The 17,021-nt window shown below is 23.3% G+C and overlaps 5 protein-coding genes across 5 annotated transcripts; 4 read left to right on the plus strand and 1 right to left on the minus strand.

Annotated features, from left to right (window-relative positions):
• Window positions 1–1,168: 1,168 nt before the first annotated feature.
• On the minus strand, window positions 1,169–4,722 carry SRAE_2000475000 (Remodeling and spacing factor 1; the record flags this gene model as incomplete). The annotated part of the gene is made up of 2 exons (XM_024643666.1): window positions 1,169–4,617; window positions 4,662–4,722. 2 exons carry the CDS (start codon window positions 4,720–4,722, stop codon window positions 1,169–1,171), a joined length of 3,510 nt encoding a protein of 1,169 aa, XP_024509312.1.
• Window positions 4,723–8,490: 3,768 nt separating this feature from the next.
• Window positions 8,491–9,479, plus strand: SRAE_2000475100 (60S acidic ribosomal protein P0; the record flags this gene model as incomplete). The annotated part of the gene is made up of 2 exons (XM_024643667.1): window positions 8,491–8,544; window positions 8,592–9,479. The coding sequence occupies 2 exons, from the start codon at window positions 8,491–8,493 to the stop codon at window positions 9,477–9,479; spliced, it is 942 nt and encodes a 313-aa protein (XP_024509313.1).
• Window positions 9,480–9,737: 258 nt separating this feature from the next.
• SRAE_2000475200 (Translationally-controlled tumor protein) lies at window positions 9,738–10,561 on the plus strand (the record flags this gene model as incomplete). Its single annotated transcript, XM_024643668.1, has 2 exons — window positions 9,738–9,765; window positions 10,044–10,561. 2 exons carry the CDS (start codon window positions 9,738–9,740, stop codon window positions 10,559–10,561), a joined length of 546 nt encoding a protein of 181 aa, XP_024509314.1.
• A 1,563-nt stretch (window positions 10,562–12,124) lies between these two features.
• On the plus strand, window positions 12,125–12,922 carry SRAE_2000475300 (UPF0585 protein CG18661; the record flags this gene model as incomplete). The annotated part of the gene is made up of 3 exons (XM_024643669.1): window positions 12,125–12,211; window positions 12,258–12,575; window positions 12,677–12,922. 3 exons carry the CDS (start codon window positions 12,125–12,127, stop codon window positions 12,920–12,922), a joined length of 651 nt encoding a protein of 216 aa, XP_024509315.1.
• A 572-nt stretch (window positions 12,923–13,494) lies between these two features.
• On the plus strand, window positions 13,495–15,596 carry SRAE_2000475400 (Glucose/ribitol dehydrogenase family and NAD(P)-binding domain-containing protein; the record flags this gene model as incomplete). The annotated part of the gene is made up of 4 exons (XM_024643670.1): window positions 13,495–13,690; window positions 13,733–14,137; window positions 14,212–14,491; window positions 15,407–15,596. 4 exons carry the CDS (start codon window positions 13,495–13,497, stop codon window positions 15,594–15,596), a joined length of 1,071 nt encoding a protein of 356 aa, XP_024509316.1.
• Between the last annotated feature and the right edge of the window lie 1,425 nt (window positions 15,597–17,021).

The following is a 17,021-nucleotide window of genomic DNA, read 5'->3' on the forward strand; positions in this document are numbered from 1 at the left end:
ATAATTTAATAATTTTTACAAATTTGATCAAAGAATGAAAAATAATGGTATAAAAAAATAATATGTGTGAAAATTTATAATCGTCACATAAAAAAATAACTTTATTTTTTTGCGAACTAGATAAACTCAAGAATAAAGTTTTCAAATAAATCCCTACTATTCCCATTGCACTTCATGTTTCACTACTTCATATAAAATCTCTATTGAATCTGCTTCTTATTTTAACTTCATTTATATTTTTATATTCTTAAACGTAAAAAAAAATTTAATTGTATTTTTTTTTATCTTTCATTTTTTAGGAAAGTTTTAAAAAATTTATACTAGTTAAAGTAATTTTTTATTCATAAAATTATTCAAATAAATTAAAATTACATACTACCTTTTTTATCCTGTACATAAAAATTGCTTATATATTTTTATTTTTAATAGAAATATTATTTATATTTAATAAGTTTTTTTAATTGTTAAATATCTTTTATTAATTATGAATATTTTGTAGAAAATAAAATGTCCAGAAAATTCATTTTATTATAAATACCATTTGTACAATGAATATATAAAATTGTTTAATAATTACCATTATAAAAATAAACTTATTTATAATAAAAACAAAATTTATTAATATAATATACAATGTTAGAAATAAAATGATAGTTTAAAAAAAAAATTTAAAACATTTTTCATACGCAAAAAAAAAATTATCCAAGATTATAACTACATTTTTGTACTTCAAAAGTTACCAAATTCCTTGACATATACAGACAATTCAAGGAATATTTTAATAAATGTCCGATATTTGAAATAGTGGACATTTTTGTTCTATAACAATAACATCTATCTTAATAGTGATTATCTACTTAACTTTTAACAAATTTTTAATGTAATACATTTGTTATTTTATAAATAATTTATTATATTTAAAAAAAAATTGCAAAAATATATTTACAAAAAAAAAAGTTTTATATTTTAAATATTTATTTTACTAGTAAAAAAAGGTATCTTGTATATCAAATATTATCAAAAACAATAATTATTTTTTTATTTAATAAGTTCTTTTTTGTTTTTCATTAGTTTAAAAATACCTTTTATTAATTTATATTTGAAAGGGGACAAAGCGGAATAGTACCCTTTCTTCTCTTCTATAATGAATTATTTTTTAGTTGCCTTATTATAAGTTTGTCAAATCACTACTTAATGCACCTGATATTAAATTATTTCTATCTGTTTCAGGTGGTACGTTAGTTATAACAACTGAATTTTGTCCCATTGGTGAGTACATTTGACCTTGAGCTCCATTTACTTGATATACAATTTGAGGATTTGATTGTGTTAAACCAGGTTGCCAAGATGGTGGTGCCCAATTTTGAGAATTTTGATATACTATTGGTGATTGAGATATTGCATAACCCGCTGTGCCAACTGTTGATGCAGGGCTGTGGTATGGTGAAGAGATTACTTGGATATTTTGTGGATGTGCTATCATTGGTTGTTGAACTATATATGTTCCTTGAGGCACTATCATTTGTTGATATCGAGGTGATGAAATAACTGGTGGTTGGTGGGATGGACTTGTTATATAAATAGTTTGTTGCTTATTTGTACTTTCACCATTTATTGAACTTGTTGGAGTATTTGAAGGTATTGTTGTATTTGCTACAATGGCTGGAGATACTTGAGATGATTCTATCGGTGAAGATGAATTTGTTCTTCTAGGCGGTGGTCGGCAAACAACATCCATTGTCAATTTAAGTGGATTTTTACCAGCATCTTGTTGTGGTAACTTTCTAGGTGAAGGTCTTGGAATTAATACCGGTATATTTGATGATGGTATTGAAGATGTATTTATGTATCCTTGACTATCATCATCATCTGGTTTAAATTCATCTTCGTCATTTATGTTGGTTCGTCGACGTTGTAACGAACCAACAGGAAGTATTTTACCAGATAGTCTACTTCCTGATTTACTGGCATTAGTTGAATCGTCATCACTGAGAGAGTCTTCCTTATAAACAACTTTTGCAGCTTTTCTAACATGTCTACCAGTTGTTGTAACTTCAAAGTCACTGTCATAAAAATCAGAATCATTTTTAGTTTTTCTTTTTCTACCTCTACTTGATCCTTTATTTTTAAATTCAGGTGTTGAACCATCATTACTAAGCTCCTCTTCATCTTCTTCAGAACTGTAGTTATTTTTTCTTCTTCTACCAGGACCACGTCTTGGCAAAGATTTCCTTTGTTTTTTCTTTCCACTTGAAGGATTATAATCTGAATCACTACCATCATTAATAAACTCTTCATCAGATCTACGTCTACTACGTATTCCTCTACGCGATGATCTTAACCCAGATGGTGGAACGTACATATCTTCGTCATCCTCTTCTTCATCATCTTCCTCACCTTCACTAGGTTCATCCAACTCAAAATCATCATCATCATCTTTTTTCTTTCTTTTTCCAACTTTAGAAATTTCTTTTGTATCATTTTCTTCTTCCTCTTCTTCTTCACCAACTTCTCCAACAAGATCATCAATTTGTTCATCATAATCTTTAAAACGATAATCAACATTTCTTGTACTTCGTCTAGATCTACCTTCAGCAATAGTTGGGACAAGATCAAAATCACTCCTTTTTCTAGTATTTCTACAAACTTTTTTCATAGCAAGTTTTTTGGATTTTCTTACTGTACCATCATCATCAGAAATATCATCACTATTTTCATCATCATTTTTCTTTTGAAGTGGAGCACGTCGAGTCAAAGCTAGTGGTGTTATTCCATTTAGATTAACACTTATTAAAGCTAATTCTCTTTTTAATGCTTCGGCAGCTTTATTTTTCCTTTCTTCCTCTTTTAATTTTATTTCCTTCCTTTCTAGAAGTTCTTTATAAAGAATTTCCAATTTTTTAACTAAATCCTTATGATGGCAGTCAGGACAAAACCAGTCATCTTCCGGAATAGTATATAATCTAGGTTTACAACAATATAAATGTATACAAATATTGTCACATTTATCACAAATTAACAAAAGATTTTGATCTTTGGAGGTTGAACATATATGACAGACAGATTCAAGATTTGCTTGCTTCCTTTCTTTAACCTCTTCTTCCTGTTCCTCATCCGTACCTTCCTCTTCATCCTCTGCTTCTTCTTCAACTTCTGGTGTTGTACTTTTAGAACGTGGTTTTTTTTGACTTTTCTTTCTACCACGTCTTCCTGGTTTTCGACAAGAAGACGTTTTGTAATCGTCATCATCATCACCATCATCAGAAATATATTCATCTTCCTCTTCCTGACTCTCATCATTATCAACCTCCTCTACCTCTACAGAAAGTGCTTTAGTTGTACTTCTACGACTTGTACGTGTTCTTAATTCTTTTGAATTTTCATTACTCTCTCCACCATTACCCTCCTCATCCTCAGCCACCTCTTCTCCAGTAACTTCTTTATCAATTTGATTTTTTTTATGCTTTCTCTGAGCTTTTTTCTCAAGTTTAACCTTTTTCTTTTGATCAATATCTTGTGTGGTGATGAAATCGCTAAATATACAATGTTTTTTTAGTTGTTTTACAAATTCAAATTTATTTTCATCATTATTATCTTGGTTATCTCCACCACTATTACCTTCTTTGTCAATATAAAGAGATTCTTTTAATTCTTTTAATAAACACTCTAAATCGTTGTCATTTTTAACAACTACTTCCCATTCTCCTTTATCACTATCAAAACATTCCTCAAAAATTCCACTTTCTTCATTTTTAACAAAATTATCTTCCCTAAATATTCTAAGATCACCATCACAATCTTTTATACCAAAATATCTTCTTCCATTTTTATCAAAACCCATTGGTTTAAAACTATATTCGCAGTAATCTAGTGAATTAGCTACAGCTTCTTTAAACTTTGTATTATAATCAAATTGTGCTAGACACATAACTTTCCATAAAAACAATTTTGATTTAATGGTTAATAAAGAATAATGTTTGACTTCTTCTAACTCTTCAGATATAGAATGAAGAATAGGGTAGTATTGAGCTAGTTTAAATATAGCTTGTTCAAACTTTTCAGATTTTGCTGCAGGATTACCAGCTCTTCTTATTAAAGTTAGCTGCATATTTATTAATTCTTTATCTACTCTTCCCTTTTCATCAAATGTCGTTAGTATCTTTTCAATTGTGGCAAATGTTATTGGTTTTAGACGAAGAATTGAAGAAAAAGTATTATAGAAAACAAATATATCCGCAAATGAAGGTGTTTCATAAATTTCTGATATTGTTACAGGATCAGGTTTTAATATATTAAATAAATCATCCTCACCATTTAATATTTCATCATCAACATTTGTTGTTTTTGGTTGAGAACTTGATCTTTCAGTCGAAGAGGTAGAAGAAAATTCTTTTTTAAAATCTTTTTCATCTTTAACCAGGTTATTTTTAGATTTAGAAACGTTATTATCAAGGTTAACTTTTATCTCCATATTATCTTCTTTAATTTCTGTCTTCATTGCGACATCTTCTAATTTTTCATTTATATCCTTTTTAGTAACTTTTTCTCCCACAATATTTGTACTTTCAATTACATCCATTGCCTCTTCTTTCAATATATTACATTCTTTATCAACTACTATAAAAAAATTTATATTTATTAAAATTTATAATAAAACATACATTTCTTAACTTCTGTATTAGTATTTTCATCCACCTTCATAACATCTCCTTCCTCACCCATAATTTTAAGTATGTTCGTTCTTTCTGTAACAACAATAAATGTAAAAAAAAAGTTTTTGGCGGGAGTTCGATTTACAAAGATAAGTAATTTATAGGAAATTCAAATAATTACAATATTTTAATGATCTAAAAAGAATATTTAATATATAATAATATTATCATGTATAAAATAAAAAGTAATATCAAGAATAGAACAAAATTTAAATTTCCAATAAAATTAAACTTTCTAAAAAACAAATCACGAACCAATAATTTTTTAATTATAACCTATTATTACATAACACATAAATTAATAAGCAAAAAATATTTCATTTCAAAAAAATATGTGATCTATCCTTTTTTGATAAAAAAAAAAAAAAAAAGTACACTTCAGAAAAAGCAAACTTTACAAGCATCAAAGTATTTTTTAGTACTGGTAGTATGCTTATATACACACTTCTCCAACATAAAGATGTATATATGTATATATATACAATATATACTATCTCAAGTTATCCATCACATCTAATATAAAGGAGAAAAAAAGGGTAATGTAACTCTATGCGTGTATGTGTGTGAGAATGTATATATATTTTATCTATTGTTGTTGAAAAAAAAGGGACACAAGTTGTAGTTTTTTGTTGTATGACGGTACTAACAATAAAGAATTATGACCCTTTTTATAAGTAAATACTACGAAAAAAATTTTGATTATGGATTTTTAATGACATTTTTGTAAATTAGAAAACAATGTATTTTAATACCTGGTCTTATATTAATACTTTATACTACAAGAATTTAGAATAATAGCTGAGTATATAGTTATCAGTTGATAAAACTCTCTCTTTAAAGTGAATGTGCCTTTTTTCTACTTAGTTATCAATTTTTCAAACAAATAACTTACAATATATATTGTTACTTTTGAAAAGATGAAATTAAATTATTATTTTTTAAAATTTTAAAATAAAATATTTTGAATATTTTATTGACCTAATTTAAATTTTATGATGGTACATAGATCTATAGAAATAATTATTATAATCAAATCAATATAGGTGTTGTAATATTTAATACATATTTTTTGTAGTATTAAAAAAAAAAAAAGTATTAGGTAGAAATTTTTTTTTCTGAGTTAACTTTTATTCATTATAATATATTTTTATGTTAATAAATTAAATAGTATTTTATTTATTAGTAAATATTATATTTTAATACTTATCAAAAGTAAAACATATCTTCTTTATCTTTTTGATTAATCTTAATTATCTATATTTTTATAAAGTACATTTTTTATTATAAATAATTATTTATATTAACCATTTAATATGAGTGAATGATAATTCACCAATTTCTCAAACATAGTGTTTGTAATTCTAGCAAATCTTATATTTCGAATTATATTAGAAAATATTTTGTGGAAAATGGTTTCCATAAATATTCAGATTATTTTTTCAAATAAAATAGATTCCATTTTAATAGATAAAAAAAGAAATTTTTCTACAATAAATAAATATAAGAAAAATATGTTTAAAAAATTTTAAAAGAAATATAACACAGTTAACTACGATCTTGGACAAACTTTTTCCGAAATAAATAGCATAATCCAAGATATAAGCATGAAATATATGATAATATATTCAAATAACTGTTTTATTTTTTAAAAGTACATTAAATTACAAAGTTAAAAATAAAAAGTATCTACTTAAGAATTAATGTTTTTTATATTAATTAATTATTATAATAGGTAAATGTTACCAGGAATTGACTAGAAAATATGTAATAAAAACCATTAAATATCTTAACGATTTTTTACTCTCTCTTCATTCTAAAATTATAATTAGTTCATTCAAGCTTGTCAATACTTTTTTTAATAAGAAAATAAATATTGTTTCTTTCAACCAATTTTCAAAATATACAGAGAATATTAGATGCATTTATCACTAACAAAAATAATAGGAAAAAAAATATATATCTTGTAAAAAAGTTAATAATTATAATAATTTTTTTGTATAAGAATACAAATATCTTATATTGGTAGAAATTATCAATGTTTTGCATTATGTCACTATACAGAGTATGTATAAAATATCTACATTTGATATAAAAAAAATCAATTAAAAGAATAATTTTTAAAGTAGTTAAAAATAAATTAAAAGCACATACTGAAGGTTGAAATGCTTGAATTACATTTAAAAATTAAATATATTTTAATAATTATTAAAAGTGACGATTTCTTACAGTAACATTTTTTTTTACTAATAAACAATTGCTGTAACGTAATAAAAAATAATTCTAATGTTTTTTTTTAAATTATTTCTATAAAACATCAATAAACGGTTGCTTTCTATTTTTTAAAAAAAATTTAGTTATTCATAAAATATACATTGAATTTTTTAAATGAAATCAAAGTATTTTAATCTAAAAATTTCTTGTAAATATTTTAATTTAACTGTTAAGCTTATTTTAAATTTCAATAAACTTTTGAAAAGTTAAAGCAAAAAAGATATATGTCAGGTCATCTTTTAAAAATGACGCGTTTTTTAAATCAAATAAAGTCAATCTTATGTTAATTCTTCTATACTTGTAATTCTTTTATTTATGATAGTTTATAAATTCTTATCTAACAACTTTATGAATCAGTATTGGTAGTACACCGCCTTAAACAATGTATCAGATTGTTCCTCGTAAATATTATTGATGCTATCAACAAAAAAAAATAGAGTTTTTAAGTATTATCAAAGTTTATGGATCAAAGTTGAAAGATGAAATTTTATTGATGGATCCAAATTGATACGACATATGTATGTTGCAAATTTTAAAAGAAAAAAAAATTATATTTCATGAATCTGTTAAAAACGGATGTAAAAAATATTGTTAGAAGGTATAAAAGTTTATTTTTAACATCAAAAGTTTTATTTAAACTAAATGTTAATAAAACTACTATGACGTAAAGAATGTGTAAAAAATTTGTATAAACATACAATTAGGTTAAATTTCTTAAATAAAAAGATTTTGTTTTTTACTTTAATAATATTTAAAGTACATAAGTAATAAATAAACTAATATTCATAAAAAAAATGTGAAAAAAAATTGATAAGTAGCATTGGTAAATTACATGGAATTCGCAAAATAAAAAAAAATAACCAAAATTTGAGTTTAAAGTTACAAAATATATTATTAAATATTGTAAAATTTAAACAGTAAACAAGTTGAATAATTCATTGATATATCGAATACCAATGATTCGTAAAAATTATTTTACTATGATAAGAGGTTTTAAAAAAAATTATTTCATAAAAAAGATTACTGAAAATATAGAAGCTTGTTGATTATCACTCAAATATGAAGTTGTACTATTTAATACAAATTTTACTCCAAATACAATTGAAAAATAATTTTTTTTATATCTATAAATAGATTGTAAAAAAATATTGGTCGCTTCTTCTCTTCAAATTCTTATTTTTCAATAAAATATTATTTAATTAAAAAAATGTATTTAAATAAAATATTTCATCGTAGCAATAATTTATTATGTCTTACACAGAAAAAAATGCAACGGATATGACAATATCAATTTACCAAAGGTTTTTTCTTGCTTGGAAAGATTGTCTATATGTTGGAGTTTTATATTTAAAAAATTTTTAATTTTATAATTTTTGAATGATCAATGTTTTATAAGATGTTTTTTTTGTGATTTTTTCCGTAATTTTTTAAAAAAATTTTTGTTTTTAATTAATTCGTTATTATTTTTAGTCTTTAAAACGACCGAGAAGATCCTTAATACACCACGATGGTTAGGGAAGACAGAAATGCATGGAAGGCTAAATACTTTGCCAGAATTGTTGTAAGTCAATTTCTTTTCTTCCTCCATAAATTTTAACATTATTTTAGCAACTTTTCGAAGAATACCCAAAACTTCTTATTGTAGGAGTTGACAATGTCGGTTCCAAACAAATGCAAGAAATCCGTATTGCTATGAGAGGTCACGCTGAAATTCTTATGGGAAAAAATACTATGATCCGTAAGGCTATGAGACCAGTTATTCAATCAAAACCAGAACTCGAAAGACTTCTTCCACTTATTGTTGGAAACGTTGGATTCGTCTTTACTCATGAAGATCTTGGAGAGACTAGAAAAAAACTTTTGGAAAACAAGAGAGGTGCTCCAGCTAAAGCTGGTGCTATTGCTCCATGTGATGTCAAATTGCCACCACAAAACACTGGTATGGGACCAGAAAAGACTTCCTTTTTCCAAGCTCTTCAAATCCCAACAAAAATTTCTCGTGGTACAATTGAAATCTTAAATGAGGTTCATCTTATTTCAACTGGAGATAAAGTCGGAGCTTCTGAAGCTGCTCTCCTTAACATGTTAAACATTACTCCATTCTCATATGGTTTAGAAGTTTTACATGTTTATGACAACGGAACTATCTATTCACCATCTGTCTTGGATATGACTGATGAAGATCTCCGTGAAAAATTCATGGAAGGAGTTACCAGAATTGCTTCTCTTTCTCTTGGACTTGGATATCCAACTCGTGCCTCTGCACCACACTCAATTGTCAATGGATTCAAAAACTTGTTATCTATTGCTGCAGTTACAGATGTTACCTTTAAACAAGCTGAGACTCTTAAAGAATATCTTGCTGATCCATCTAAATTTGCTTCTGCTGCTCCAGCCGCTTCAAGCGCTCCAGCTGCCGCTGCTGCCCCAGCAAAGAAAGAAGAAGTTAAGGAAGAATCTGAAGATGAAGATATGGGATTCGGTCTTTTCGATTAAGTTACTAACTCAATACGGAAATTCTTTTTCAAGTATAGATGTCTCGGTCATCCTTTTGGTACCTGCTGGAAACAAGAAGGCCTTCTTCTATTTTGTTGTTGTTATGAAATAAAATTAAATTTCTTAATTTTAACAACTATTTATTAGTTGTTTTTTTTTTGACTTACTGGTATTTTACCATTTTGTATCTTTTTTTTAATTAATATTATTTAATGTAAAATTTATTTTTTATAGGGTCCGTTTTACTTTCAATTCAAAATGCTCATCTATAAAGATGCTTTCACAGGTAAGTAATAATTACTATTTATTTTTAATCATTTTTACCGCACTCCTTAAATTGTCCATCTTGTACTTCATTTTGTTTTCTTCTAATTAATGTTTTATTAATTGGTATAAACATTTGTTGTCACAATGGGAGGTCGATGAGTATAGTGCGGAAAAGAAATATGGAATTTTTTTTATTTTATACTGGCTTTTTTTATGAAGTTTGTTTTTTGTAAAAAAATTCCAAACAATTTTTTCAACATAATGATATTAATTTAATATTTGTATTATTTTTTTTAGAGGATGAACTTTGTTCTGATTCATTTCCAATGAAACTTATTGATGACTTTGTTTATGAATTTAAGGGAAAACATGTCGTTCGTAAAGAAGGAGAAATTCTTCTTGATGGAGCTAACCCATCAGCTGAAGGTGAAGAAATGGATGATGGATGTGATGAACATGTTGAACGTGGTATTGACTTCGTTCTTAATCATCGTCTTGTTGAAATGAATTGTTATGAAGATGCTTCAACATTCAAATCATATGCTAAGTCTTTTATGAAGAAGACCCTTGATCTTATGCAAAAAAATGGAAAATCTGAGGATGAGATTAACACATGGAAAAAGAAGGCTCAAACTTGGATTTCATCTCTTATTGCTAAAGATCGTTTCAAGAATCTTGCTTTCTTCATTGGTGAGAACATGGCTGAAGGAAATGGTGAAGGTCAAGTTGCTATTGTTGAGTACAGAGATGAAGACGGAAGTGAAGTTCCTGTTCTTATGTTGGTTAAGGAAGCTATTGTCACAGAGAAAATTTAAAATGGAACATAATTCTGTAAAGTTGTTATGTTTATTTTGATCACTCATTAAGTTTTTTATCTTTTTACAAATTTATTGTTAAAAAAAATGCTAATTTGATAAGCGATATTCAATCTTTCATAATGATATTGTCTATAAAAAATCTGTACTTGCTACATTATTTATATTTTAATTTTAATTGATATTTTACATTCTTAAAATTTTAACTCTTTGTCGAGAAAAAACTATTGTATGGATAATATCTTTCTTTTTACATATCATTTTCCTTTGATTTTTTTAGTGAGATATTATTTGGTATTTATGTTGATAAAGTAAATAAAAAGTTTTAAGTAAAAATGAAAAAAATTAATTATAAGTTTGTAATAGTAAATGCACTTTTAATATTTAGTTAGTATAAATATATATATATATCTTCATTTCTATTTTAAATGTGTAAAAAGATATATATATATATATAGATTTTCTTTTATTCAGTATAAAATATAGTTTAGAATTTTAAAAGGTCTTAATTATTTATAAATAACATTATAAATATACTGTTCAAAATCGATTTTATTTTTCAAAAAATATTGTAAATTTCATTTTTTTTTGTTTGTTTTTTTAACTAACTAAAAAGTGCTATTGTATCGAAGTAGTGTGTTTATTAAATATTATAATGTAATATTTGATAATTTCTTTAGTAAAAAAATATTTAGTAATATTATAAAGTTGTCCGATAGAATAATTTTATATAAATTTTTAATATAGGCATAAAATTTACATATATCGTGTATAGAATGTGTTTGATAAAAAGGTGTAAGTTAGTTTAACTTCATCATTCTATCTAAAATACCTATTTTAATAATTTCCTTGAAAATCCTTCTACTAATCCGCAATATTATTATAATGTAATTGAGCATATCATCACATTTTAAAAATGTAGGACTTTATAAATATACATATCAATCTGTTAATATTTATCAATTTATTTCTTTCTCTTTTTATATAATTTTTAAATTATATTGGTAAACTTTTTAACAAAATTAATTTTTAGTTATGTTTTGTATATAAATATAAATTTTTAAGTAATAAATAATTTTAAATTAAAAAATAACAAAAAAAAATTATTTTTAGTTAAAAAAAATTAAAATATCTTTATTGTTACTCAAATATATTTTTCTTCAAAAATTTGTTTTATTTTTTTTTATAGTGATAGAAGCTTTATCAAGTATTCATTATGTAAAATTGTATATATCTTCTTCTTTTTATTGTTCGCCAAATACATACACACATCTTTTTGGTGTTTCTTTTAATATTATATATTTAGATGCAATTAAATATAGTTGATTGTTTTAGGACAAAAAAAAAAGTTATCGATAAGTAATTTAATTTATTGTTTTTTATAAAAAAATCTCTTTTATATCATTTATAAACATCATGTTTTTTTTTATACTTTTTTTTATTGTAAATGTCGGTAGTTATTAGTTTTTGGGTATGTATTTGAAATTTAGTAAAGTTTAAAAGAAGAAACATTGATATAATATTTTTGTTTAAAGATATATATATATATATATATATACAATCATGCTGCAAAACGCTGCTGCATCTAGAAATTGTAAACCTATTATTGAAGTTCTAAGTAATTATATATCTCCAAACGATAATTTTAAGGTATGTTAATTTTTTTTTGTAGTAAAATTTTAATAATTATTTAAAGATTCTTGAAATTGCTTCTGGAACTGGTCAACACGTCTTATCATTTGCTAAAAGTTTTCCAAATTCAACATTTCAACCTTCTGAAATATCTCATAGACATTTACATTCTATTGTAGCATATCTAGATATGTTGCGTAATGCACATTCTATGATTAGTAAAAAAGAAATAAACATTAGAGTACCATTATATATTGATGTTACGAAATCTCCAACTAAATGGGCAATGCCACAAGATTATGGACCTAATGATGTTGATATTATGATTAGTATTAATTTATTACATATATGTTCACAAGATGCTGTTATAGGTTTATTTAGAGTATGTTTAAGTAAAAAATTATTATTTTTGTATAAAAATGAAAATTATTATTTTTGTATAAAAATGAAAATTATTATTTTTTTTTAATTTATATTATATAGGCTGCTGGAGCATTTTTGAAACATAAGACCGGAAAATTGTTTACATATGGACCATATGCAATTGATGGAATAATTACTCCACAAAGTAACATTGAATTTAACCTAAATTTAAAAGAAAAAAATCCAGAATGGGGTTTACGTGATATTAGAGATCTTAATGATATTGCTCAAAAGTATGGTTTAAAATTAATTAATACACATTCAATGCCTGCTAATAATTATATTCTTGTATTTGGGAAACAATGATTTATCATCAATAAACAACAAATTTTTTTAGCAATTATTATATATATATTCGTTTTAGAATAGTACTAAAATAATTGATAAATAATTTTTCCCAACAAGCTTCATCATCAATTGAATAACAACAAAAAAAAAAGACAATAAAATGATTTATGTGAAAAGAAATACAGTAAATTTTTACGTCACTTCAACGATATGTAAACGAAAAAATTCCTGTTTATTAATGAAAAATATTTCTGTCATTCTTCTTTTTAAGATCATTATAAATGATTATTGATATTTATTAAATATAAAATTTTTACCTTTTTAGAAAAGAAAATATATTTTATTTTTATAAGCAATTAAATTATTTGCTAAATAATATTTGAAAAGAAATATTGTAAAAATAATTACAATCTAATTAACTAATAATAATCTTTTTTTTTTTAAACTTTGCTTATTATAAATATTTACATATTTTATAGGGAAAAATGACAGATAAACAGGTTATAAAAGTTTTTTCGTCATCAAATAAAACATTTGTAACAAAAATTTTTGAATTGTTAAAAAATATCTTTACAATTATTCGCATTTATATGATAGGGTTATACTATGTATTTGATGAATTAATTGTTGATTTATCACAAAATATGTATGATAAAAATGAAATGGAAAATGAAATGAATGATATTCTTGAATATTTAAATAAATATTGTGATAAAAAAAAGACATCCGGAGGGAATGGTGTTGCTTTAGTTACAGGAACAGAAGGAACAATTGGAAGAGAAATTTGTAAAAATTTATTATCATTAAATATGAAAATTATTTGTTTAGTTAATTTTGAAGAACATAACAATGAAAGACAATTACTATTTAAAAATAATCATTTAGTAACATATATAAATTGTGATATGAAAAATTTAAAAAATGTTAAAGATGCTTGTAATAGTATTAAAAAAATGATTGATTCATTGGATCTTATTATATGTAATGCAGGAGTTATGTGTATTGATAATAAAAAAAATTTTAATAATAATAATGATAACAAAATTGAAAAATTTTATCAATCAATTATTGAAAATCATTCATTAATTAATTTTATAAGTCATGTTGGTATTGTTAATGAAATGAAAAAACTTTTAAAAAAGAGTTCATTTCCACAGGGAGGAAAAGTTGTTTTTATTTCATCATCAACATGTCATGCTGGTAAAATACCAACATTAAAAGAAATTAATGAAGGTAATTTAAAGTCCCTCAACATGAAAAGATTAATTTTCTTATATATATATTATTATTATTATTATTTGTTTCAGGAACATTTTTAACACAATATTTAAATGGATATCAAGCATATGCCAATTCTAAACTTTATCTTTCAATGTACTCTTTATATTTACATAATTTTTCTCATACTAAAGATGGAAATAAGTTAACCGATTATAAAAGTAATGAAAAATGTGAATGTCGTGACATTAATAAAAGGAAAATTCAATATTTATCCCTTCATCCTGGTGTTGTAGCTGGAGATTTATATAAACACGTCAATTTCATTTTCCAATATGCCATATGCAATATTTTAAAGGTTATCTTACGGTAAGTTGTGTAATAAATAGAAATGTGATATATAACATTTTATATAGTATAATTTTATTTAACATCAAAGGGTATCTTATTTGTTTTTGATAGATATTTTGATGAGAAAACAAATAAGAAACTTAGTCAAGTTTATGTCTACATTTTATTTAAGTATGAGGTAAATATATTTTATGTTAATAATCTATCAATTAGGAATAATTTTCATCTTTGGTCTTTCTTGTTTTATATATAATATATTATAATCTTTTAAAGATTTATTTTTAACAAATAATAGGCATATATATTATTAGAGAAAAGATATTATTTATAATTATTATAAAATCCACCTGTATTTGAGTACTTGAACTTTACAATTAATAATACTTTATTCTAATCATTAAAAACATATTGTTAAAGGTTAATATAAAACATATGCCGGAATTATAAAAAGTAATAAGAATTATTAATATTTTATTACATCATTCTTTTTACATATGTTTTAATAAAACTTGTCACTTAATTGTAATTTGATAATGAAAATCTTTTTAATCTTAAAATAAAATAACTTTTATCTATAAAAGTTATGTTTTCTCATTAAATAATTATGCCTTTTACATAAATAAAATAATATTTTTTTCTCTTTGATATATTATAGTTAGTTAGTTTCTTTTTTCTATTATATTAACATTTTTAAAAAGTATACTAAAAGTGCAATAATAAATACAAAATAAAAATATATTTATGACATTTATCAAAAAGATGCTGAAGATAAATTGTAATATTTATAATGACAAACTTTTAAGTATCTTTTTTAAGTATTAATAAAAATAAATATTACTTGTCAACAAATTTTATTACATAGTATTTTAGTTTAAAAATTTTAAAAATAGTATTATTATTATTATAGTAAAAAATATTCATCTTTTTTTTCAGGTCACCAGTTGTTGCAGCTTACTATATAACAGAGATATCATTAAATCCAATATTTAAATTAGAAGGAAGATATTTTGAAAATAATTATCCAGTTAAAATTAAAGGTTTACTAGAAACCCCAAATTTAATAGAAAAATTTGGTCGAAAAGTTGATGATGTTTTAGAAGATATTGGTTTTAATTTTTCTTAAATCTTTATAATAAAGTATTTATATATAAATTGTTTGATAATCCAAAATTTAAGTATATTTATTAAAGTGTAATAAAAAGTCAAGACTTTTATATTAATCTTATTGCAGAATAACATAATATTCTATATTAAGAGGTTAAACAGATTACGGAGCGTTAAAAGTCAATTTTAATTCCATTCCGTACACTTAAGTATTCTTAATCTTTCTTTCACTTTAATTTCAACAGAAAAAAAAAGTATAACAATATATATCAAATGTTTCATCAATTGTTTAAATCAATATTACTTTTATTATTATCTTTTTATCATTCATAATAATATTTTTATTCATATTAAAACAATGAAATTTTTTTGAATAAAAAGAAAAACCTTTTTTAGAAGGTTACTTGAATCTTCCATTAATAATTGAACTTTATAGAAAACCATCAAAACACAAATATATATATATATATCTTATCTCTTGGTCAATAAAAAATGAACAAATATTTATTTAATCATTGATCATTTGTTCTTCTATAATATAATAAATATTAAATTAATAAATTATAAAAACTTTTTTTTCATAAAAATTATTTTATTGTCAATAAATGAGAAACAAAAGAATATTTTAATATTCAAAAAGATATTTGGCAGACTAAAATAAAAAATGAAATAAAAAAAAATTGAATATAAAATGGTAAAAAAAATTATATGAAAAGATTTTTTTTAAAAGAAAAGTATCATTTTCATATATTTTCTACCATGAAATATATCACTAAATGAAATAAAAAAATTTTATAATTTTAACTATAATTTTACAAAGAAACATAAGTATTAATAATAAAAAAAATCTCTTTAAAAATTATGTTAAATTATAAAATTATTTATAAATCATTATTAAAAGTGATAAATAGAAAAGAGAATAGAAAAATTAAAGTTTATATAGAGAATCAAATAAATGAATTGATATAAAGAAACAATTTTTAATATATGAAACTAAAATAATATTAATGATAACTAACAGACAAATTTAAACTAGATGAGATTAACTAATAATATTGCAAAATACCAAAAAAAGCTATCTAATATTAATTACTTTTTTTTCCACAGATACTTAATATTTTTTTTTCTATTATCTATTGACTTTGTCTAAAACAACAAAGTTTAATATTTAACATTAACACGTATTACTAAAATTGTGTGTATAAATTTAAATGTTTCTTATATTTGGTTTAACAAAATAAAATAAAATTTCTTCCATGAAAGATTATTTCTTTTTTATGTTTATTTATTTTTTCCACTCCATTCTTTTTGATATACCAAATTTTTGAAACAAAATTTTTAACACTACATGTGACTAAACTAATATATTATAAACTACTTGTATTCTTTGAATAGCCGTATCTCTTTAAAAAGTATATAAATATACCTCCGTACTTGAAACATT

The sequence above is a fragment of the Strongyloides ratti genome, assembly GCF_001040885.1.
Source record: "Strongyloides ratti genome assembly S_ratti_ED321, chromosome : 2".
NCBI lineage: Eukaryota > Metazoa > Nematoda > Chromadorea > Rhabditida > Strongyloididae > Strongyloides > Strongyloides ratti.